General features: G+C 41.3%; 1 protein-coding gene across 3 annotated transcripts; it reads left to right on the plus strand.

Moving 5' to 3' along the window:
- Nucleotides 1-1626: 1626 nt before the first annotated feature.
- On the plus strand, nucleotides 1627-24323 carry RAB3GAP1 (RAB3 GTPase activating protein catalytic subunit 1). Of its 3 annotated transcripts, XM_069021241.1 has the most exons (24): nucleotides 1630-1730; nucleotides 1834-1889; nucleotides 2750-2825; nucleotides 4045-4177; nucleotides 4409-4487; nucleotides 5145-5264; nucleotides 6504-6669; nucleotides 6770-6869; nucleotides 9280-9361; nucleotides 9844-9912; nucleotides 10671-10744; nucleotides 11456-11548; nucleotides 13003-13172; nucleotides 13497-13595; nucleotides 13914-14086; nucleotides 15012-15066; nucleotides 15351-15716; nucleotides 16750-16887; nucleotides 18116-18343; nucleotides 18797-18893; nucleotides 18979-19082; nucleotides 19192-19307; nucleotides 20252-20354; nucleotides 23178-24323. In XM_069021241.1, exons 1-24 carry the CDS (start codon nucleotides 1713-1715, stop codon nucleotides 23412-23414), a joined length of 2952 nt encoding a protein of 983 aa, XP_068877342.1. In that variant the 5' UTR covers nucleotides 1630-1712; the 3' UTR covers nucleotides 23415-24323. The 3 variants fall into 3 exon arrangements, with proteins under 3 accessions (XP_068877344.1, XP_068877342.1, XP_068877343.1); XM_069021242.1 differs by lacking the exons at nucleotides 1630-1730; nucleotides 2750-2825; XM_069021243.1 differs by lacking the exons at nucleotides 19192-19307; nucleotides 20252-20354; nucleotides 23178-24323 and having other exon boundaries at nucleotides 1627-1730; nucleotides 18797-18880; nucleotides 18979-19065.
- Nucleotides 24324-24350: the final 27 nt, after the last annotated feature.

The following is a 24350-nucleotide window of genomic DNA, read 5'->3' on the forward strand; positions in this document are numbered from 1 at the left end:
AGCTGTGTGTGGGTAATGCTGACCCTTGCTTACAGTCAGTGCTGTTCTGGGCTGTGGTGAGTGTGCTGGGAGCTGCTTCATAATTATAAAAACATTAACCCTCTTTTCCAAGATTAAACTCCCAACTCTAGCAATACCGTAAGATGACAGTGGCATAAAAAACACAGAAGAATTCCAAAGTGCAGACTCATAAAGAAGAAACATGAGAGGGTTAAGTCAAAGGATTGCGAGTTTTGAAATTCCAGAAAGCTAATTCTTAAAAGAAAATTAATCCCAGTTAATAGTTTTGATCTATTTGGGAGTCCTCCTGAAAAACATAGCGAACTTCAATTTTTCAAGTGACAAGAATACAAATTAAGACAGTGGAATTAGCTATAGAAGTAGCTATAGCAGCCAGCACTCTCGATGTCTCATGCTAAAGGCCAGATAATCCATTACAATGTTCATCCCATTAGGTTCGCCTGTTAAGAGTCAGATGGTGAACTTCTACAAACTTTCCATTTTCTCTGGATACACAAAAAAACCCCTTCAAAATAATAACAGGGGCTGCTCGGTAAAAAGGCATAAAATAAATCTTACCTGGTTCTTCAGCAGCGAAGAGTGAAAGAGGCACAGCAACCCAAAGGGAAGTTACAGAGCATTTTCTGCTCGCAGCTGCCTTCCTTTGCTGGGCAACGAGGAATTCGACAGCAATTACACACACTTGGATTTTATTTTCGGCTGTTTCCCAGGGTGCGGAGCACACTGAAGTCATTCCAGAGGCAGTCGCCTCTGCAGGCAGCTCCGGGTACGCGGGGCTGGTGAGTTTACGCGATGTCGCCCAGGTAACTCCCTCACCCCGGGGGGAATTTGGTTTGCAGGAGTTTAATTCAAAGAGCAGCAGTGACCTTTGAAAACAAACACAGCCGAGCTAAACGGCAGCACTTTAAACTCCCATCACAAGTTCTCTCAGCACACAAACCAAACCCTATTTCTGTTTGCCTCCATTTATGCTTTTAGTAGCTAATATGTTTCCACGTCATTTTAACTTCGCACTCAGTTCCCTCATTTCAACGCTCTCCCGAATATTTGTAATCTCCTTTCTAGCCGCAGATTTTAAGGCTATTTCCTCTTCTTTTTTAAGTAATAGAGTGTGCTAAGGGACGAGACGGGATAAAGAGGTAGAGTGGGGCTCAAGCTGAGTTAAAAGGGTGTTTAAGGGAGTTGCTTTGCTGGATGCCAGAGGGATTTGTCGCCGTCCCCCGCGATACAAGCGAGGGGAAAGGCTTCGGATTAGGCGGGAACAGGGACACCAGTCCTGGGGGAGACCTCAGCCCCCGGCTGGCTGACAAGGGCTGTATTACTCGTACATCTGAGGGAGCCCGTCTCGGCTGATCCTGATGGAGCCGGAGAATCTGTGGGAGCAGCCCGCGCCTCGGCTTCGCGCCGTTGTGAAGCGACTGCGCCCGTGAGCGTCTCCGTGAGGGGCTGCAGCCAGCCGGGAAGGAGGGAGGGATGCGGGGCGGGGAGCCCAGGGAGGCGAGAGCTGGGCTGTGCGTGAGCCCCGCCGGGACGAGCCATGAGGGGAAGCCAGGCCGCGCGAAAGGAGCCGGACTGCGAGGGAGCCCAGGAGGAATGGGCTGTGAGGGAGCTCCAGGCTCTGAGGAGGCACCGCCCTCCACCACGTTCCCGGCAGCCTCCGCCGCTGCGGGGGGGGGCGGCAGGAGCGCAAGATGGCGGCGGACAGTGAAGTGAGTGTTTGTCCCGCTCCTCTCTTTCTTTTCCTGTTCCCGACTGTCCCGCTCTCTCCCCCTGCGCTCTCCGCTCACCGCCTCTCCCCCTCTCTCCCTGTAGCCCGAGTCGGAGGTGTTTGAGATCACGGACTTCACCACCGCCTCCGAGTGGGAGAGGTAGGTGCTGGCGCGCCGCTCGCTCAGCGCGGGGTGACGCGGGGGCTCCGCCGAGCCCGGCCCGGCCCGGCCCGGCCGCTCCTGCCGGGGACAGCCGGACCCTGCGGCACGGCCGGAGCCTCCCGCCGGGAGCACCCGCAGCCTTTTCCCGGCTGCTCCGCGTTAGGCTCAGGCTGCGGCCGAGGGGCGGGTTAAGAGGCTCTAGTCGAGCTGTTTCTGAACTTAGTGAAAGGTCTGGTTTAATACCTGTTTGCAAGGGATTAGAATATACATTTAGAAGGCTTACGTGTTTTCGAAGTAGTTGTCTGATTATTAAGACAGCCATCTCGTAGCTGAAGCCTTTAAAAGTTAGCAGAACAATGTACAAAGAAATTTAAGGTGAAGAACGCTCTTGCATTGTGAATGTATTATTTTCTAAGTGCTTTTTCCAGTGGTGGTGTTTTTGACAGGAGACAAGAAATTTAAAAATGCTGCGCTTTAAATCTGAACGTAGTGTATAATTTTGTCACAAATGCTTATTTATCTGTGAACAGTGAAACAGGAGTTAAATGTTATATGCTGAAATACCAGAAAAATAAAAAGGTGAGATTCTTAAAACAGTCAAAAGATGCTCATAGCAGTTGCTAAAAGTTAACTGTCATATGAAATTTAAGCATAGGAGGACTGTTTTATTTGTACAAGGAAGCAATTGTTCTGGCCTTATTGTGATACTTGTGGGGTTTTTTTGTTTGTTTGTTCTTTAGGGTTTTTAAGGAATTCTGTAGTGCAGTAGGACAACATATTGCCTGCTTTTATGTAACTGAATTATAATACAAGTTTAATGTTTAGCAAATATTAATGCCTTTCTCCCTCCCTAATAGATTTATTTCAAAAATAGAAGAAGTATTGAATGACTGGAAACTTATTGGGGTTTCTTCAGGCAGGCCTCTAGAGAAGGTCAGTTACTGCTTCTGAATTTTCCTGTAGCATTTGAATTGCTAATTAGTAATACAATAATGCACACATGTATTTCATCTATTACTGTTTTCTTAGGTGTGGCAGATAATGACTTTATTGGTGAATTTCACTTGTAGAAGTGTCAATTTGACAAACAGTTGCTGTAAATTCTTTGGTGGCCCATCTGCCAAACAGGCTGTTTCCTTGACAAAGGCGCATCTTCACATAGGGTGGATTTTTTTTATTTTCAGTTTGAATCTGGAAACGTGCTTGAAGCTGCTCTAAATACTTAAGGAATCTTTTTGTCCTGTCTTTGTCGCACCTCTCCTACAGGCTGAGGTTTGCACAGTGCTACTTGTGACTCAGAGTGTCTCATAGATGGGAGAGATTTTTTTCAGAGTCTAATTAGAGCCTTTGTGATGCTTTCTTAGTCCTGTGAAATGCAGAGGAAATTGCTGATCTCTTCTGCATAGTAATGCAGATAAATTCAGCTGGTTTGTATGGAATGGCTGCTGTGTTTCCAGAGGACTTTTATTGCTTTTCATTCTAGTCAGGTAGAGAGTATTTAGAATAAAAACTCATGTTATCTAATGAACTGTAAGTTAGCTGTCCCTGTATTCCTACATGTTTTCTTTTCTAGACCAGAGCTCTCTTCTTAACACCCTTTAAGATCAAAGGGTTGACCAAGTTGCTTTGTTTTAGTAAGAGCAGTGATGCTGATTTTCTTAGACATTCCCATGCTGTATTTTTGTTAAAACATTAATTATCCTTACAGATGTTTTGTAAGTTATAGATAAAAATTATCATTTGTTAGTGAAAGTAAATATCAAGGTAATATTTGCACAGAATGGTTTAGATACAGATAAAATCCCAGATGGGAAACTGCTGTCTCTGGGCAAAGCTGAGGGTGCATATGCTTCAGATGTGTAGTTGCAAATGGGAGGATGCAAATCTTTACTACCATACAGTTCTGAAGACTGCAAGATGATATTTGCTCTTTGGAATGAACACGATTATTGGCAACATGGATTTTAACATCCAACTACCTTTATATATATATATGAAGAGCTTTGAGAATTGCTTTTGAAATTAAATCATGCTTAGCTATTAGGCAGTAGAAAAACATGAATAAACATTATTGATCATGTAGACAATATACTTTTAAAGATTAATGAATGTTAACCTAAATTTATGGGATAATTTCCTTTTTTATATGCAGGGTGTATTCACCACAGGAACATGGGAAGAGAAATCGGATGAAATTTCATTTGCAGACTTCAAATTCTCGGTAACCCATCATTATCTTGTACAAGAACTCAGTGACAAAGATGGGAAAGAAGAGCTGGGAGAAGGTACCTGATATTTCCCTTCCATGGCTGTAAGGATAATGACAAAAGACAGTGTCAGAATGTGGAGTCCACAGCGTGCTGATTTGTGTCTGTGTGGGAGTTTCTGAGGTCTGATGAGTGTGATCCGACATTTCTGCTTTTAGCTTGCTTTGCATTCACACAGTGCTAATACAAGCCAGTTGTAAGTGAGCTGGAAGTGGTGGTACATTGATTATGTATCAATTTTTGTCACAGATGCCCTTCCTTTGCCAATGCAGGACTTGCTGTGCATGAACAATGACTTTCCTCCTCGAGCCCACTGTCTGGTGAGATGGTATGTGTGTTCCTTTCATCTCTACTGCAAATGAGCATAGCAATTGGAAAATCTGGCACAGTCAGTTATATATTTTTTTTTCAAGTCAAAGTTAAAACTTAAGTAAAATGATTCTTTGTACTGGACACAAGAAAAGAGTGCAAAAAAAGCCCACCACAGCGGGCCTGTCTTTACTTGGGTAAACGACTTGTCTCAACTTCATATTTAAGCTTTTATATGTGTAATATTTATGTGCATTCTTAAAAGGGAAAGCTGCACCACCTTAAGAAGCAGCAACTACATTCTTAGTAATGCAAATTTTGAGCACATAATAGCATTGGTTCTAGAGAGATTGGTTTTGTGTATAAACATTTTCAGTCATTATTAATATAAACTGGAAAAACTCAGGACTGCTAGACCTGGAAGTCCTCCCAGTCAAACACATTACAGTGTTGGAATGCTGTTAAGCTCAGGTAGTTTGTGATTTCAGGATCTGCAGCGTTCCATGCCCACTCAGTTCTTGACCTCTCTAAAAAAAGAGGTACTTGGATCAAATTAACAGATTCCACAATCTGTTGGTAACAATTAGGTTCTCCAGGTCACAGTATTTTTTAAAAATTGTATTTCAGCTGGCATGCCAGAGACTAGACATGTGCTTTTTTCTCTTTGTCTCTCAAGGTACGGCTTACGTGAGTTTGTGGTTATTGCTCCGGCTGCAAATAACGACGCCGTTGTTAGTGAATCCAAGTGTAACCTTTTGCTGAGTTCCATTTCCATTGCGCTGGGCAACACTGGCTGGTAGGTGAAGGCATAAACCTATTTACATGTCCCAGTAAAACTCTAGCATACTGCATTTGTGAGGAAAAAGTATTAAACTGTTAGCAGGACACATTGTGCCAGTTTGGGCAAATTTGGAAATATATCCTCTGAGATAAGGCAGGTTACAACCACCCCTCCCCCCACCAGGTTCAGGAAAAAAGAAGTTTTCCTTGAAGGAAAGTGAAAGAGAGAAAAACTATTTATTTAACAAACACACCAGAAGAGGATAATAATGCTAAATAATAAAACCTCTCACTCTGCTGAGAGAAACCTGGGGAAATTTCAGAGTCCTTCCATAGGTAGCCTCTCTCTTCCCTCCTCAGAGCTGGGACGGGGTGGGCCCACCTCCAGGCCTTGGTGGAGAACTCTCCAGATGTGTTCTGATGTTGAAACAGTCCAAAAAAAGAAGAAGGGAAAAAAACCCCAAAATCCCAGGAAAGCAAAATTCAACTCTGTCTCTCTCTGGAGAAAAAGGGCCCGAAAGCCAGCTGAGAAAGAAAGCAAGCCGGGTGCTTCCTCCCGCTCCCGCCGCTGCTGTTAGAAGCAAGAGGAGTCTGTATCTCTGTGTCCTTGAAACATGAAAACAAACTGCAGACTGCTTTGAAGAGTTTGCTTGGTTTTTTCTCTCCCCCCTCTCAGGCTCAGTTTAAAGGCATAGAAAGGCATAAAATTAATTTCTGGGCATAGGGCAGCGATATGGGATACACGTCATAAAGTCACCCCAAGACACACATTCAGAGGTTTTTTAACTTGCACTGTAATACTGTTAGAGAAGGATTGAAAAAAATCCCCATGTATAAAGATTGAATCAATGTTTTGTTTATTTTCATTATTGTTTAAAAACCTTACAGGCCTTTAAAGCTGCTAGAAGTTGTTGAAATAATTGGTAATTGATAAAACACCACTTTTGCAAGAGAGTTTCTTCCCTATGTGTAGTAACAATAGCTTCTTAATCTTCCTCAAAAATTATATAGACTGAAAATGAGGTAAGTGAAGTCTTGGATAGGGTTGTGACTGACTTGACAATTTGTTAGGCATTCCGTTTAATGATGACATTAACAGTATTTTTCTGTGATACCTATTAAGTGTTTTAAAGTGTGTTCCTCTAAGAGAAAGTATATTCTAAAGGGTGACATTTTGTTGAAATTATGCTAGAATATTCAGCTAGTTTTAGAGACTACAAGAGAGCAGGACATTTTAAGTACTCCTGTTTTATAGTCAGGTGCCACTGTTTGTGCAAATCCATCAGAAGTGGCGCCGGATGTACGTGGGGGAGTGCCAGGGCCCGGGTGTTCGCACCGACTTCGAGATGGTTCATCTGCGCAAGGTGCCGAGCCAGTACACCCATTTATCAGGGCTGCTGGACATCTTCAAAACCAAGATTGTAAGTGTAAAACTGGTGTTATATGTAATTTATGTTCAAGCCCTAGAGTGTTTGGAAGGATTTACTCTTTACATTGAATTTGTTCTCTGATATTTTGAAGGGCTGCCCTTTAACACCCCTGCCTCCAGTTAGCATGGCTATTCGCCTTACGTACGTGCTCCAGGACTGGCAGCAGTACTTCTGGCCACAGCAGCCACCAGGTAGGAGACTTGTGTCCTCAGAATAACTTGTTTTCAGATAAACAGTCAATGCTAAAGAAAATGTTTGTGTGTCTTGCCAGAAGAATTAAAATATTTTCTGCATTACTAGGAAAGTAATGTCAGTCCAATACCACTCTGTATGATGGGTGAGCCAGCTTAAAGCTGCTCTCAAGTTGTCTGTGGCTCATGGCTGGGATGGGTGTTTTGGGGAGGCCTGTGCCTGGAAACATGAGGGTTAGCCAACATTCAGAAATACAGTGATGTTTCTAAAATGGTGGTATCTATTTGGAGTGAGAAGGTTGACTGACTATGAATCTGAGAAGAACTCTGCCCTGAATTTCTTAGGGAAGTGTTTGGATTCAGGTTCTAATACATGCTAATACTTTGTGGGAGTTTTTGTCAATTATTTCCATGAACTACCTTATTTTGATACTTCACTATTTAAATTTATTAACAGTGGGAAAAGCAGAAAATAATATATGGACCTCACTTGAGGTAAAGGTTTGGATTTTTATTGTTGCTGACACAGTACTAAATTTAATGCAGGAAGAATTTCTGAACAAGTCTTTTGTTCTAGTAGCCTTGCATGAAAGAGAAAAGGGGGGGAAATATTATGTAGTCTTAAATTTAAAGTATTTAGAACAGACGTGATAAGTTTATGCCATAGCAATGCTGTTTAGGAAAAACGAGTAGTTACTCATTTGGTACTCTCAAAATGATCTCTCATATTGTTGCTTGATAGTGACACTGTCCTCCTTGAGGACAAATCAAAATCAAGGATTTGTTTTTAACAGACCTATTTCTATACAAGTAGTAGCAGAAAATAAATAATAAACTTCTCAAAGGGAAACAAACCCATAGGAAAAAGGTAGATATTAGTTCCTCCTTAACATCCATTTTATTAGTTATATGATGTTTTAGGTACAAGGTGGAGGAACAGGTAAAATGCCCAAGTTATTTTCTTGACTTGGTAGTAGTTTTACATAACAAGCTTGAAGTATTTAGGGTACATTTGGAGACACAGAACTTATGTGGCCTTGGTCTGGTTATCTAATTGTTTGGCTTTCCTTTGCTTAAAAACAAAAAGTACACTAATCAAAATCCTACGCTTTGAAGAAATGTGCAGTGAGGTTGATTCTGTGTGCTCTGTAGCTAAGGAATGTATGTTGAACATATATTTAAAGAGGGTCCTGCTTTTTAGAGAGAGAAAATCAGTGCTGTTTTAAATGATAGTTCCTCTTTCGTTAACCAAGTTTACCTAAAGAACTTGGGAAATGAATTCCACAGATTTTATCTTTTTATTGTTTCTGCAGATACAAAATTTGTTTTCTGTAGTCTCTCTCTGCCTTGCCATAGTTATTCACTAAGTCAGGATCCCTGGTTTGTCATGGATGAATTGTATCACTCTGGTCATATTTCTTGATTTGAGCAGTTTGAATAACTTCTACTCCTTTAGGGCATTCTGGCTAAGGGAGCCAGTGTCAAAGTGTGTTGCAGAAACTGGAAATGGACAGCGTTTTACTGCTGTTGCTACATGCAGTTGTGGTTTTATATTCCCTGGGAGGATCTAGGCCCGTAACTTATATACCATCACTCAATTAGCTCTTCTCGAAGAAAACCAAAGAATTTAAATGTCTTTTTTCTTCTCTGAAGAAGAAATTGTGTAGTTAAGTTATCCAGATACTTTATCTGTGCCAATACCTCACTTGTTTTGTTTGTAAACAGTTTGCCAGATGCAGTTAAAATTGCAGATCAGATGCTATAACAGCATTATTATAATGGCATTACAATACATTATTATTATTATCCACTTCAATTTTTGTCCAGTGGAGGTTGTCTGTTTTTGATTTACATATTTGAAAGATATGACATGGGAAGTTCCTCAGGATGCTGGGAGGCATCTTTATAAGTATCTGGGATTACATGGAATCTGCAAGATCTTTTGATTAAGTCCTCTTTTGATAAAATTGTAAACCTTTTAAAAGTAGTTTTTTTTTCACTCTGCAGAGTTGCTCTGCCAGAGTCTTCTTTTTCTGCTTAGAACTGATTTCCCTCCCAATTATTTTTGTGGCACTTTTGTGTCTGTCCTTGTATCAACCTTGAATCTTTAGGGCTGTCTTCATAGCTATCATCATTGCCTGTATCAAGGGAATAACCTTCCCTCAACATGAATTACAATAATTTTATCTGTCCCTCTGAATGTCCTGTTTCATGATTACTTCCCAGTTTCTCTTGGAAGCAATTACTTTGACTTTATGTTAGGATTGTGTTTTCCTGGCTCAATTACCTAAACCGCTCTGCTGTTGTCTGGTCATCCTACATGTTACAGTCTTTACTGTGAAATGAAGATGATATGCTGCCTCAAATGTTCCATAAATTCTAGATGGAAAACATGTTGATTTTTTTCCAGATATAGATGCTCTAGTTGGGGGAGAAGTTGGGGGCCTGGAATTTGGGAAGTTACCATTTGGTGCCTGTGAAGATCCTATTAGGTAAGAGAAGAGTTCAGGAAACTGTTTTATAACTTCCGTAATAGAGGACTTAAAGGTTTGTTATTTCAATCTTAGCTTTGCCTACCTTCTACTTAGCATGTCCAACAGATTTTTAATTATTCAAGTACAGCAGAAACATCTATGAAGGGTATTGGTTTAATAGCAAATAAGACCATTTGCAAAATTGACTAATGATATTCATAGTTCAAGCTCTTATGTTTTTTACTGCAAACTTCTGCAGTACCCCATTCATCTCTGAAATTATTATGTTGAAATATACCTCAAGATAAACCTTAGAAACGATGTGCTTTTGTTCAAGTGTTGGACTTGCTCTCATGTATACAGTGAGAAAACTTACTGGAGAGCAAAATACATAGAGGGAATCAAATATGAACTATCACAAATACCTTTTAAAATATGAGCTGTGATGGAGAGAACACTTTCTGCTAGCACTGAAAGACTGAAATCTTGGTTTTTTTCAGTGAGCTGCATTTAGCTACAACATGGCCTCACCTTGCAGAAGGGATAATTGTCGACAATGATGTTTATTCGTAAGTATTTTGTCTGAGTTGCAAATATCTACAAATGTGCTTTTTTTGTTCACTACTGCATTTTAGTGTCATCTCAAACACTGTGTGGCTTTGCATGTGAAAAAGAACCCATTTTGAGGAATGTTAATGTCAGCTGGTAGAACATCTCATTTGGAAAAAAACTTTCTGAAATGCATTTCTGGGTGAGAAAATATTATTGTGTTGTAATCTCAGCAGAACACAAGCCCCTGTTTTTGAGCATATTCTCATGTTAGACTTGAAAATTTTGTGTATCGCATATTTCTTGGTAAAGATGATAGTGGAGGATGTAAGGTAAGAAGAATTCACTGCTTGACATCCCTCTCCCAAAAACTATCATCCAGGTTTTCTGCTAAAGAGGAAGAAGTGTGTACTGATACTTTAAACAATAAACCCCATTGGTTTTTTTCCTTCTTTCTTAATGCAGAAATGAGTTTTCAAGATTAATACACTTTAAAGGAAGACAGGTCTAACTGAATTGTTCTCATGTGTTTCTTGTTCATATCATGCACATACATGAGAACAGGGACTCTTGCTTGCATTTCAGTGTTTGTCATGTTCTCCTGTGTAGTGTGGTGCCCATTGTGGCTTCCGTGATCTCACTGGTTATGACATGACATTTATTGAGAGTTTGATACTCATCTTTTGGATACTTATACTGGCATTTGGTTTTCTTTTTTTTTTTCTTGTAATTTTTTATTTTCTTTTTTTCTTTTTTAAATTTTTCTTTTTCCCCCAAGTGACCTGGATCCTCTTCAAGCACCCCAGTGGTCTGTGAGAGTCAGAAAAGCAGATAACCCTCAGTGTCTATTGGGTAAGAGATCAGAATTTCCTGTCTTCTCTTGCAGCTTTTAAACAAAAACTACTAAGTCATGAAATTAGAGTTTAATTGTTGATTACCTGATGGCCTCTGTTTCCTCACTCCCCTTATTTTTTTGAGTGGACAGTATTTTGGGCTTCTTTTTCAAGAACACAAGCTTTGCAAATACTTCAGTTTCTGTTGTAGTTTATTCTGTGTCTGTGTACCGTGAAATTCATTGCTGTTGTTATTTCACCAGGTTCCAGAGATGAAGAATTTTCTCTGTGTTCTAAGAAACTTTAGATTTCCTAGAATCTTCCCATTTTATTAAGTGTGTTCTGCGTGTATCCATCTCCTTAGTTCAATCAGCCTGTTTGACAGGGAGGATTAGTACTTCTGGAGAGCTGTGCTCTCTTGTCTGTCCCTGCCTTTAAGCCTGTGGGGAAGAGGGCTTTAGAACTTTCCAAGTTTCATCTGCTTTGGATGAAGAAGTGGATTAAACTGCAGACAGAGCTGTGCTCTGGAGAGGTGGCCCAGAGCTACCTGGGTGTGCATTCACCTAAACTTTAATTGTGTGGTTTAAGATATTTGTGCTTCAGAACAAATAACCAGATGTTCTTTCAGATGAAAAGATAAAAATTACTGTCCTTGGAGCATAATTTGGAGTGTTGGCTCATTGCTCAGTGAGATTTTTGGCTGAGTTCAGAAGCTTTGTTCCTCTTACAGGTGACTTCCTTACTGAATTCTTCAAGCTTTGCCGTCGAAAGGAGTCAACTGATGAGATACTTGGAAGGCCTGCATTTGAGGAGGAAGGAAGAGGTAAAACTAAAATCCAGTTGATTTTTGTTATTTGTATTTAATTGGTTTGTGTTATTTTACCTTCCCTGTACCCCTGTCTTGACTTCAGGTGTTTATAACTCTTGCACATTCTCTGTAATACTCCTGGGAATTTTCTGGCCAGGGCAACGTGGTGAAATTTCTCATGAATTCTAGGCAAGTTTAGCATCCAGAGGGGCAATTGCCTCTGTTATAGTTGTGGCTGTTTCTTTTTACAGGAATATAAAAGCTTAAAATTTTACTAGAATGTACAAGAGTTGGTTTTGAGGACACATCAGATCTATGTATAGCTTTATGTATTTTTGGTTTTTTTTCGATTTTTTTCTCCTTTTTGATGTACTCTCTGGTACATATTTAACAACCAGTTTAGAGAGCCTTTAATCTGTTTGAAAGGCTTTGCTCTCATCTCCATTTTAAGGAAAAAAACAATGAAAACTCCCCAAATTATCCGACCAACAAGTCAGACTTTATCCCAACCATATAAATACTGCCCTCTTTTTGATGTCTCTGTCCCTCTCTTTCACTTTTCTTGCTGTATATAGTGAACCTTCCCCTCCTTGCTGCTGCTTGCCACCTCTTCTTCCCTCCAAATATGGCCTGTATCAATGTATTTTCCTTGGTTATACTTGATCTTAGTTTTGAAGGAGCTTGCTAGAGAGCTTAGAAAGGTGTTAGACCGAGGAGTGTGTGTATTACTCATAGTGCTTGACATGCAGTTTCTTTAGCCATTCTTAACTCTAGTTTTCCTGAAGTGTTTGCCAGGATGAGCTTTTTCAGGCTGCTGCTAATTATTCACTTATATCTAATTATTCACTTATAGTTGTCTGCTCTCCTTATAACAATATTAATTCAGTTTATTGTAAGAGATATTCTAAAGTTCACCAGCAGCAACTCTGAAAAAAACCCAGTCTTTTGATTTGAGAAATTTCCCTGAGGACTCTAAAACAGAATTGTGCTTACACTATGTGAGGTCAGTGATTAATACAGGATTTATTTAAGACTTATCTAAAGCTTTAGCATATGCCTGAGCAGTCTTTGCTACCTGCAGTATGTTTATTTATATGATGTAAGAACAAGGTTTAAACACTGAGTCTTCAGCAGGCTTTTGGGATACTCTGTTGGTAACTCCACAGTAGCAGTGCTACTACAGCAGGTAGCAGGCACTGTCTGCAGCCAGCTCAGTCTACACTTTATTTGGTGAATTAAATCAAGGACAGTCTGTGACTCATTTGTGACCTCCTTTTGCTGCTTGTATTTGCCAAGAACCGTGAATGTCAGGCATGGAACCTGCCAGATGAGGTGTAGCTCTGGTTCACAAGGGGTTAAAGTTCAATACAAGGTAAATAGGCTGTGAATAAGACAGGTGAACTTTTAAAGAGACATGGTCTAGTGTTTGAGTTTTATTTTGTTCTGATTGCTTTTATTTCATTTGCTAGAGGTTGCTGATATCACCCACGCGCTGTCGAAGCTCACAGAGCCAGCACCAGTCCCAATCCCCAAATTATCAGTGACAAACATGGTTCACAGTGCCAAGAAAAAGATCCGCAAGCACAGAGGTGTGGATGAGTCTCCTCTGAACAATGATGTGCTGAACACCATTCTCCTGGTGAGTGAGCTGTCCATGCACATGGGGTTCTTCAGAGAGTACATGGACTCCATGCTGCCACTGATGCATTTGGTTTATAGCCTATGGCAGATTTAAAGATATCTGATGTCAGTTCCAGTATTTGAATTGCATTTATCAGCTTCTTGAGACAGCCCAAGTTGTTATAAGTCTGTGTACTGTAAGTGAGCTAAAACTGATCTCTGAACTCTGCCAACAGTTTTAATTATAGGGACTGCTGGTATGGAGCCAGCAATAGGTTTATGGAGAAAGTGGGAAAAGCAGGAAAACCGTACTGATGGAAGGTTAATGTTTTTTTTCTTCAAGTTCTTATTTCCTGATGCTGCTGACAAACTCGCAGATGGGTTTGAAAACAGAGCCAGCACTTCAGCAGGAAACAATCCTCCTCCAGAGAATGAAGATTATGTAAGTTTTGCTGAGTGACACAAGAGAAAGCAATTTTGAGAGTGTGTTCATAAAGACTTTGCTGTGCTTGCCCTACATCTTGTAATATGTAACTTTCTGAAAGAGGAATTTATCTTTGTGGAATCTCTAGGCAGAAATAGTGATGATTTTAATTTCCTTCTAATTCCTTTTTTCTTCCAAAGACTGTAGTTTTTGGTATCTTTTAAGCTTAAAATGTTGCTTAACTGCTTCCATTGGCAAACAGGAAAGTGATCACATGATTTTGAAAAAAAATGCCATTGTTTCTGTATTTCTTGCTTTCTTTTATTTCTTCCCTAGAATCTCTTCAGTCAGTTTAAGTCTGCTCCATCTGACAGTCTGACATACAAATTAGCTTTATGCCTTTGTATGATAAACTTCTACCATGGAGGAGTCAAAGGAGTGGCACATCTTTGGCAAGAGTTTGTGCTGGAAATGCGTTACAGATGGGAGAACAACTACCTTATTCCAGGGTAAGATTTGTTGTTCTTGTTGCTCCTTTGTCAAAGAAAATGTTCTTTGTTCCAGGAACTGAGTGAAGTCACTGTGACTTTGAAACAGACAGTTTTGGAGGGTTTTAATTGCAAATGCTGTCTCTGTTTTTATTAACCTGCTTCCTTAATGCAAGAAAGGGCAGGGAGTAGGGAAAAGCATCTGTGCCCTCCTTTGAAAACTACAAGATGCCTGGGGAAGCTCAGTTTGGAGATTCACTCCACTATGTGTGAGTGAGGGTGGGGGAAAAAACTTAGTGTGGTGTAGTTTCACCTTTCTTCTAAGGATGCTTTTCCAAGTTCCTGCTGGTGCAATGGCCTTTGCAGGTATTCCAGCCCTTCCAGGTTATGTCTGCTGCAGCAGAGTTTGTGGCAGACCAAACCAAAGGCTCTCTCAAGATGAGGTAGAGCAATAAGATACCCTACTTTTAGGGTTGCAGTATTTTGGTTGGGGTTTGGGGTTTTCTGTTAATGTGACAGACTGGTCATTTAATCACTAGTTTGTACTTTAAAATGGTTACACTAGCAGATAAAATAGAAGCTGAAATATATAGCAGTCACTCCACTGTATCATTGCAGTTTTAAAAGTGCAGTCAAAGATGCTTAGTTCATGTTTGAAAGCAGTTACTTTTTCAACTTCCAATTGGAAAACTGACCAGGAAATGCAGGGTGTTTCACACTAGTGTGAGTGATCTCTGAGCTCCTGAAATGACCACTGGGAAATACATGTAATTTAAATTCTGGGCTTGTCTACTGAGACAATAGAAGAGCAGTGTAGTTGAAATGGTGGGGGTGGGTTCAGTGTGGGTATTTGTCACTCTTTTAGATTTCATGTGATTTAAGACCACATGTGTGTGAAAGATTTAACTTTATAATTGATAATGGTTACACTTCTGCCTTTTGTTAGATTAGCTAATGGCTCTCCAGATCTGAGATGCTGTTTACTGCATCAGAAACTTCAGGTAAATATCCCAAATTTAAGAATGATTTTTCTCCTAAGGAAACTGTCAAAATGACAGCAATTATTAGCTAAATATATTGTTGTTGTAGATTTATTTGTGCTTGTATTTTTTGGGTGTGGAATTAATTTTTGAGAAAATTTTTGTTATAGCAACAAGTTCAGTGGAATTGTTATCTTTTAGAATTGTAAGACCTTTTCTGTGACTCTGCAAGTTTTTCTGTATGATTGTCTCCATAAGGGAAATAATTGCTAAACAATTTTTTTTCTGTTCCTTTAACTTGTTAGATGTTAAATTGTTGCATTGAAAGGAAGAAAGCAAGGGATGAGGGGAAAAGGGGGAGCGTGTCTGATCGTTCACCTGGTGGTGCTTCTGGTGATGGTGCAAAAGGAGGAGACCACTCTGGAGATAACCCTGACAAGGAAAAAGAATTTGGCAAGTCTTGGGAATCGTGGAGTGACAGTGAAGAGGAATATTTTGAATGTCTCAGTGACACAGAAGATCTTAAAGGAAATGGACAGGAAAATGGCAAGAAAGGAGCAAAAGAAGGCAGCAAAGAGGCTGTAAACTTAAAACCAGAAGGTCGTCTGCATCCACATGGAAAACTGATGCTGCTACATCCAGGAGAGCCTCTCTACGTTCCAATAACACAGGTGAGGGAGCAGGAGCTGAGCCAGATGTGCAATAGAATACAAACAATGTGGCTCATACCTAGGATTGTGAAACTGTGAGTAGTTTGCAGGTTACAGCCTTGTCTGTTGCTAAAATTGCTGAGTGTCCTTGACCTAAGACCTCGTTTTTAATTTTTAAATCTTAATGAGGCTGCTAATCTCACATGGTCTTTGTTTTACTTGAGAGTTTGTTTGAGTTTGGGGTTCTTTTTATTTCCAGTTCTTGAGGCATCTTCCATCCCCTCCTTACTTTCTTTCCTATAAAATAGGAACTGCTGTGGTCCTTCCACCACAGAGATTTCTGCCTGACTTTGCACAGTACTGGATCAGTTTTGCTGCTGTATTTGTTTTTTTATAATTTCTCAGCTTGCATCTAAAAGGCCATAGTCATCAGTTTTGGTGCCATTTTCTAAAGCAGGTTTATCATCAAACAACTAGAAATGTTACCTGACATCAACAGGCTTTCCTCCAGACTGACTAGGGATGAAACAGGAAGTGGTGCTGTCACAGAAAGTAGTTTGAAATCAGCTATGTACAAAGAATGCAGTGGTTTCCATTCTCCTGAGAGAAATTATTTCTAATTAATGTCGCTTTGCTTGGGTAAAACATATGAGCAGAGAGTAGTCAGGCAAAGTGTTCTCAATTAATTATGTGCTGACAGTATCAACAGCAAAATTTCTGCATTGCTTTGGGTAGATTTTCATCCATCTCAGCAAAATTGTACCAGTCAAACACCTCCTGTATTTTGCTTGGATTTTGGCATTTTAACAACATATCCTTATATTGTTAACTTCATTCTCAGGTTATTTTCTGTTTCGTTTCTTTGTTAGTGTTCTCTTCCAATGCACAGCTTGAGGCTGAACTGTTAAATCAGTAGAAAGTTGTGATAATTTCCTTTGAGTACAAATGAAGCAGAATGAACTTGTGGTGAGAGGGAGCTTCCTGCTCCTTCTCCCTTGCTAAGGGCTGAGTCCAGGAGAGGCTGTTTGTAACCTTGTGTGTTCCCGTGTCACAGGAGCCAGCCCCCATGACTGAGGACCTGCTGGAGGAGCAGTCGGAGGTGCTGGCAAAGCTGGGCACGTCTGCAGAGGGCGCTCACCTGCGGGCGCGCATGCAGAGCGCCTGCCTGCTCTCCGACATGGAGTCCTTCAAGGTAGCACTGCTTGGGCACTTCTGGGAGATTAGATTGCTTTCTTCCTAATTAAACTGTCTCTCTTGCTTGTGTTGGACGCTTCTGAAGGTTTCTAAATTTTTTTTTTTCCACAAAACAGCTTCCAATTAGTTTCAAGTTGAAAATAAAAATATACTGGTAAAACTCTCGGCACATTTCAAAATCTATGACGATGTGATCTGTTATGCTGTAACATCCCAGTAAGTTTACACAATGTCTGTGGGAAGGGAAAAAACACATCAAACATACAGTTGATCAGTTGTGAATTAAAGCAGCTCTTCATCAGGTTGGGACTGGACTAGCTGTGGTTTTTGGTAATTTGTTCCATTTCTTGTCTGAGCTCTGCAGAGGGAGCCAAGAGCACATCCACTGCTCTCATCACAGGAGCTCAACACTAAAAAGATTGGAGATTCTGTAATAGCTTTAAGTATCTTTTTAATTATTGCAGTGTTTATGGTAAAAGGATATAATGTGCTGTAGAGTATTTATAATGGTAATCAGTTTATTAACAGTGACTCATGGCATATGAGGTATATGTAGAAGTTCTATTTATATGGTGCAAGAAATCTAAAATCTCAAAGTAAAACTACAGAACCATAATTTGAAGCACAAGTGTACTCTTCATAGGTATATCAGATGGAAAACTGGGATTCCTTTTATGTTCTGGACCTATGGATGTAGTTAATTGTGGTGATGTTGCATCTACGAAAAATGAAGTTATTTTTGTTTGGGGAAGATTTTTAAAGTTCCTTTTTAAAAGAGGAAGAAAAGGGGAATTTTATCACTGGAGTGTTAAAAGATGGAAAGTCAGTGCTGAAAATATACTTAGGCAGCCCAGTGATTCTTTCAGTCTTTAATGGGATAAGCTTAGTGAAAATTCCTATTTATTGCATGTGTCAGGTGCCAGGTAGAATCTTAACAGCCTAATTTAGAGCTTGCCTGAAATAACTGATGCATGTGTATTTTGTGGGTGATGAGAAGGTATTTTTTTTTGTTGCTGAGGATGTGGGTTTTACCCCTTGCCACTGTCTTGGTTTATGCCTTATTCCCTCTGTCCTACTGTACAGTTTGATGACTGTGGACAGAAGAATTCCCTGAGTTTTCTCTTATTCTGTGCTCTACCCACTAAACCATATTGCCCTCCTACCCAGGCTGTCACGTGTCCATAGGATTTTCCAGGAACAAATTTTCTGTCCTCTCCTCCCTGTAGGCAGCTAATCCTGGCTGTTGTCTGGAGGATTTTGTGAGGTGGTACTCGCCTCGGGACTACATCGAGGAGGAGGTGGTTGATGAGAAGGGGAATAAAGTCATTAAGGGCGAGCTGAGTGCCCGGATGAAGATTCCCAGCAACATGTGGGTGGAGGCCTGGGAGACGGCAAAGCCAGTCCCGGCACGGAGGCAGAAGAGGCTCTTCGATGACACCAGGGAGGCTGAGAAGGTGAAAGCTCTGAGCTGGTGCCAGTCTGGGCTGTGATGCTCCCTGCAGCCATTCCTTCTTCCCCTTGCAGCATTTAAACTCTGACAGATCCTTGTGCTGCGTTTTTGGAGTTACTGAACTGTTTCGTGCATGGCTTAGGGTTGACTGGAAATTCTTGCTGCTGTACAGGAGGGTGTTTGAAGTACCTAAAAGTACTGAATGTTACTTAGGTATTTCTTCGAATTATTAGTAAATAAACCAGATTTTTACCTGCAGATGTGCTAGGAACATTTTTGTTTCCTAATACAGTTATTTTTAGTTTCATTCTAACCTGTTGGGAGGAGTCATGTAAAACTGCCTCTCAAGTCCTGTCTTACAGTGGTGTTCCATTCTTGTGAATTAATCTTTCCTAGTTAATCTTATCTTTGGGAAGTAGTTTTGATCACTAAAATAGTAAATTTTCTAATGTTGCAGGTGCTTCATTACCTTGCAGTTCAGAAACCGGCTGACCTTGCAAGGCATCTTCTGCCTTGCATCATCCATGCAGCTGTACTCAAGGTAAAGGATGAAGGTAAATAATGTTTAATGAATTACTAAGATCTGTAAGGGGGAACAGTGCTGCAATAATTACAACTTTGTTTCTTTCTTTACAATAGAAGCACTAGAAGATATATCTTCAGTTAAGAAGATTATAAAGCAGATAATAGCCCATTCCAGCAAAGTGCTACGTTTCCCCAGTCCAGAGGACAAGAAGTTGGAAGTAAGGTTTTTGGAGTGGCTGTGGCTAAAAACCTGATAGACTTTTGCACTGTTCATGGGAATGTTAAAAGGACAACTTTTTAATTTTCTCTTTTATTAAACTCTTGCAGGAAATCATCGCTCAGATTATGAGTGTGGAAGCCATCATTGCCAGGGCAAGATCTCTCAAAGCAAAATTTGGGGTAGAGAAATGTGAAAATGAAGAGGAGAAAGAAGATCTACAAAGGTGACTGGTTTTTTTTCAATTCTTATTTTTCACTGTGTTGTTTTGTTTTTCCTCTGATGCTCTTGTTTGTGCTTTCAAAACTTAGGACTGATGGAAATGGTGACAATAAAGAAATACTTAGGAATCATATTTGGGTATCCCTGTTACTGGACTATCTAGAGATGATGTGTGTGGGTACCCTCAGTGCTCCTCCAGTTAAGCAGCTCTTTGGAAACATTTGGTCCACGTTTTTTTAACAGAATTTGGTTTTGTCTTAACAGTACTGGGGACTAACTTTTTTTTTTTTGTGTGTATATAAAAAGTATATTTGATGAACTCTGTTACCATAGCAGTAAAATTAGGACTAGAAATTTAGTATTTTCTATAAATATTATGGAATGAAATAGCCCCTTCCACAGTTGTTTTCTTATTCTTGTCTCCTTACTGATGTGAAACATATCACTGAGGAGCTCTGAATGGGAAGTGACAAGGCATGTTCCCTTGCATCACTACCTGCTGTCAGATTATTTACTTGCTGCTCAAGATGACTAATATGTTATAAAACCCAAGTTAATTTCTTGCTGCTGTGCTGGGAGGGAGAGATGACATTCGTGCAGTACATGTTGGGAGTTCAGAGATGTGGTGTCTGACCAAAGCAATGTCTTTGTGCTAAAGAAAATTGTCACATTGTGAATACTTCTGCATGGCCAACACCATGGAGGCTTTCGTGTTGATTTTATACATCTGCTTTAGGAGCCTGGGTTCCATTCTTAGGTAATTGAGAGGAGAATTTTTTCCATAAACTTTCAGAATAGAGAACCAAGAGAATCTGCCAGTTCTCACCCCAAGCAAATGATCCTTGGTGAAGGCCTTGGCACAGGAAGCAGCTCTAGGTTTAGATCAGCACACTTGATCTGGCTGAGGATTAAACATTCCTTTTCCTTTTCAATCATGTGTTCCATCAGATTTGTAAACAGTCTCCTGGAGCAGCCAGAAGTGTCAGTTGTTGGTGCAGGAAGAGGACCTGCTGGCAGCATCATTCACAAGCTCTTTGTGAATGCTCAGAGGGTAAGAGAGAGCTCTGGGTCGCTCTGCAGACACTTCTGATTTAACCAGAATGAGGCAATGAGTTATCATATGGTGCCAGTGTATTTTGTCTGCATATCTGCATGTATTGTCATAAATGTGCTTGAGGTGTTTTCTGTGATGTTCAACATGATTTTGGCAATAACAGAACCTTGCAAGACCAGAGTGAGTGAGCTGGGATGTTAAACAATTGAAGCCAGCTGGGTAGACAGAGGTATCAGTAATGCCTGATGTACTTGAAATGGTAACATCAGTAATGCTGTTATGGCACAAATTTCTGCCTTAGCAAGATTAAGTGTTGATTGTTTCACATAGAAATGTAGAGAAACTGGTCATAATATTACATATTATGGAGTAACTTCTTAAACTGAGGCTTATGCTTGGAATACTTGAGATTTCTTCTGTGGAAACCAGCATGCTTAGGAAGTTTCAGTTCTTTTTCAGTGGGACTCTACATTCAGTTTGCCTATTGCCAGTGTTGCATCTGTTTTCTGGAGACCCTTCCCTTCCTGATACTGATGTAAATGTTGCCTTTTTCTCTTAAGCAGTCTTTGGAATAGTTAGCCAATCAAAGTATTGATTTCCAAACCTCATGGACTACAGTCAGCCTTCAGTTTCTATCAGAATTACACCTGTTCATAGCATCAGATTTTCTAACTCAAATTTAACTACAGCATTAATAACAAGGTAGCAGCCTGAAATCCCATTTGGAAATAATTGCTGGAAAAACGTTGTGATTGGGTGTTAAACACTTTAAAGGGATCGATGCTTTTGTAATAATCCTTATTTTGCAACTCAGCATAAAAAGGACCATTCTGAAAACAGACCATGGTTATTCTGAGGAATGAAAATTGGGCCATTTCTTTTATTCTTCCAGTCTCTAGGGAAAATGTGGTTGCAAATTTGAACCTGCCAACCAGCCACCCTCACAGACTCCCCTGTAAAGCCCAAGATTGTGCTGCATCTGCACATGTATGCACTTGCCTCTTTAGACAGAGGCAGTGTTTTCAAAACTGAGTAAGTTTCTAGCCTTAGGATAGGTGCAGATTTCTAGGGTTTTGTTTGTTTGAAACACCAGTAACTAAAGCAGGATTACAGGTATTCCCCACTAGTAGATGGTCAGTGTTGATTAAGATTCTTAGTGGGACAGAAACCAACTTGCTACAAATCCCCCTTTCTGTTTAACCTGCCATGAGTTATTTCAGTAGAAATAACTCATGTTTGGTAAATAGAAGTGGAATGAATTCCTTGTTCATTACCTTTTGAACCTGGACTCCTCTGTGAGCTGTGTATAATGTGTTCTGTTCTCGAGTTTTCTCAGGAAAATTCTGATAGCCAGTGCATGTTCTTGGAAGTTGAATGCATGATGTCTCTTAAACCTACAGTCTCCTCCTAACCTCTTGTAAGTCACCTCTGACTTGCCTTTGTTTCTGTCTTTCATCACTGGTTCTTTTCTCATCCCTTTCCAAGCTGACTGAATCTCCTGATGAGGTAACCAACTTTGTCCCTCCTTTCCCTCTCATCTTCTCTGCATAGAGCTGAACCTTCTGGTAGATAGAGTGCAGCAGCCAGATTTAGTCTGTACTGGTGTTCACATGTTGAGCATAAAAATAACTTTGTGTTTCCAGAATGGTTTTTCTGCATTCACACTTTATTTTTAGAGCCTAATAACATGTAGTGAAAAGAGAGAGAAATGTTTAATTAAAAAAAAACCCCAAAACTTAAAAAAGCCCTCTCAAAACAAAAAAACCCAACCAAGCAAAAACCATTTCTTCAAAGGAGTATTGATGTTTTCTGATGCTGAAATATCTGGCCATGCCTTTATATTCTTCTCTGTTGCCACCACTTGTTTGTTTTTTGGGGGGAAAGTAGTGATGAACAATTAGCTGGATGCTGCATCCCCAACACTAGTACTTCCTGAAGATATGGAACTTTTTGGACACAGATATTTGGGAAAGAAGCAGGGTAACTGTGTAAAGAGTAGCACAGGGAACATCCTCTCTGTTGGTTTCCTCGAGCTGTTCTTGTGGGAACATGTGGCACTTGTCCCTGGTGGGTTCTGTGGCACAGCATGCAGATCCAAGCGGGGCTGGGTCCTCCTGCTCCTGGGAGAGGGCTGGGAGCAGAGGGGCAGCAGTGAGGGGCTACGAGGGGCAGCCAGTGGCTTCTTCCACACCTCAGTGACATTGCCAATGTGGAGTTGTACATGCTTGAATTAGGAAGGACCCTATTAGGGTTTTGGTGGGGGTGTGTGTTTCCATTATATGTAATGAGGGAATGTTTGGGCATGCCAGCCCTTCTTCCAGTATCCAGGCATCAGCGTTGCTCCTGCCTAGCTCTGAGGCAATGAGCAGCCATGGGCTTGTGCAGCGTCTCACTCGCTCTGCAGTGTGATTTCAGCAAGGCTCTCTGGCCATGAAAAGCCCATCCTGCAGCAGTGCTGGAGTCTGAAAAGGCAGGTGACTGTCAGGACTGCAGGAGTGGCACTGATGATTTTGAAAGGGAGGCTGCCTTGGCCTCCTGTAGCCAGAGGGAGCTGAGAAGGGGCCATTCCCTTCAGTCACAACCCTTGCTTCACACTGCCAAAACATCTAGGCAGAGCTTCACCATCCACAAGGGTTCCTCCATCTGGTTACGTTCGCTTTATTTCCTAGCATCCCATTAATGCTTTGCTCTGTGTACACATAAGGCCTCTTGATGTGTTCCCCATTTATAATCTTCCTCTGTGCCTCTTGAGAAGAGTTTTCTGAATGCCAGTGTTAGGCAGCAGCCCGCCCTGTCACTGTCGCTGTGCTCTTGCCGCAGGTCCCCGCCGTGCCGCCGCTGGAGGAGGAGCTGCGGCGCTCGGGCTCGCAGGAGGAGCGCAGGCAGGGGGTGCAGTCGGAGTTCCCCCCGCCCACGGGCCGGGAGGTGATCCTGCGCACCTCCGTGCCCCGGCCCGCCCCCTACTCCAAGGCGCTGCCGCAGCGCATGTACAGCGTGCTGACCCGCGAGGATTTCCGGCTGGCGGGAGCCTTCTCGGCGGACACCACCTTCTTCTGACACGGCCCGCTCCTGCCGGGCCCTCCCGAGCGGCGGGGGACTCGCCACTGCCGCGGGCAGGAGCGCTGCGGGGGACTGGCGTGCACTGCGGAGGGAGCGCTGCTGCCCGAGGACTTGGATTGGCCGCCGTGAGGGGTGGCTGTAGCAGCTCATCTCGGAGGTTTGGAATGGATTCAGGAATGGTTTCAAACTCTCTGTCCAAAGGGAGCATATTTTCCTTTTTTTTTTGTATTAGCTTAATTATGGACCTGAATGGGCTGTGTGCAAATATTCATGTTGAAATTCATGCAGAATGTGCTGCTTTACACTTCAGGATCAGACTTTATCGAGTGACATTAGTCTACTTAAATTGATATATATAAACATTAAGTAATTTATATTTATTACTAATCATAATCACAGAGCCCAGTATTTTTTGGTTAATCACTGTTTCAAGTACTTCTAAAATATCCTTATTTTTATTTAAAGTGTACAGTTGACTCTCTAGTTCATACTAAGCTCTCCTGGCATTGGTTGTCCAAACAGATCTCATCACTTCTCCCAGCCAGAACTAAGTGGACAGTGAGCCTGAGTGACAGCCGGCAGTGGATCACTGAGGGGTGGGGATACTTTGCATCCTTCCCTGTGTGCAAGGGCCAAAGCTGTATGGAACTGACACCTGGGGGCGTTTCACTGTGAGCAACTCAGTGGTGTTGACAGAGGGCATTTGCCTGCAGTCCCTGTCAGCGATGGGAGAGGAGGGGACAGCTCTGTCACCTCTGGCCCCTCACCCCACATGTGCCAATGTTGCTTTACAGTGACCGTCACCTGTTTGAATGAGAATCAGCAGAAGATCAGCATTACTTTACAAATGTACAAACAGCTACAGTATTGTGGACATTACTCAATAAATATGAACTTGCTGTTGGCTCTCAGTATTCCTATGCTTTTCCACAC

This window comes from Aphelocoma coerulescens, chromosome 7 (assembly GCF_041296385.1).
Source record: "Aphelocoma coerulescens isolate FSJ_1873_10779 chromosome 7, UR_Acoe_1.0, whole genome shotgun sequence".
In the NCBI taxonomy this organism is placed as follows: domain Eukaryota; kingdom Metazoa; phylum Chordata; class Aves; order Passeriformes; family Corvidae; genus Aphelocoma; species Aphelocoma coerulescens.

Coding starts and splice junctions, on each gene's coding strand:
- RAB3GAP1 (XM_069021241.1), top strand. Junction 11,549..13,002: donor ATTTGAGGAGGAAGGAAGAG/GTAAAACTAAAA, acceptor TTCATTTGCTAG/AGGTTGCTGATATCACCCAC. Junction 13,596..13,913: donor CTCCAGAGAATGAAGATTAT/GTAAGTTTTGCT, acceptor TTTCTTCCCTAG/AATCTCTTCAGTCAGTTTAA.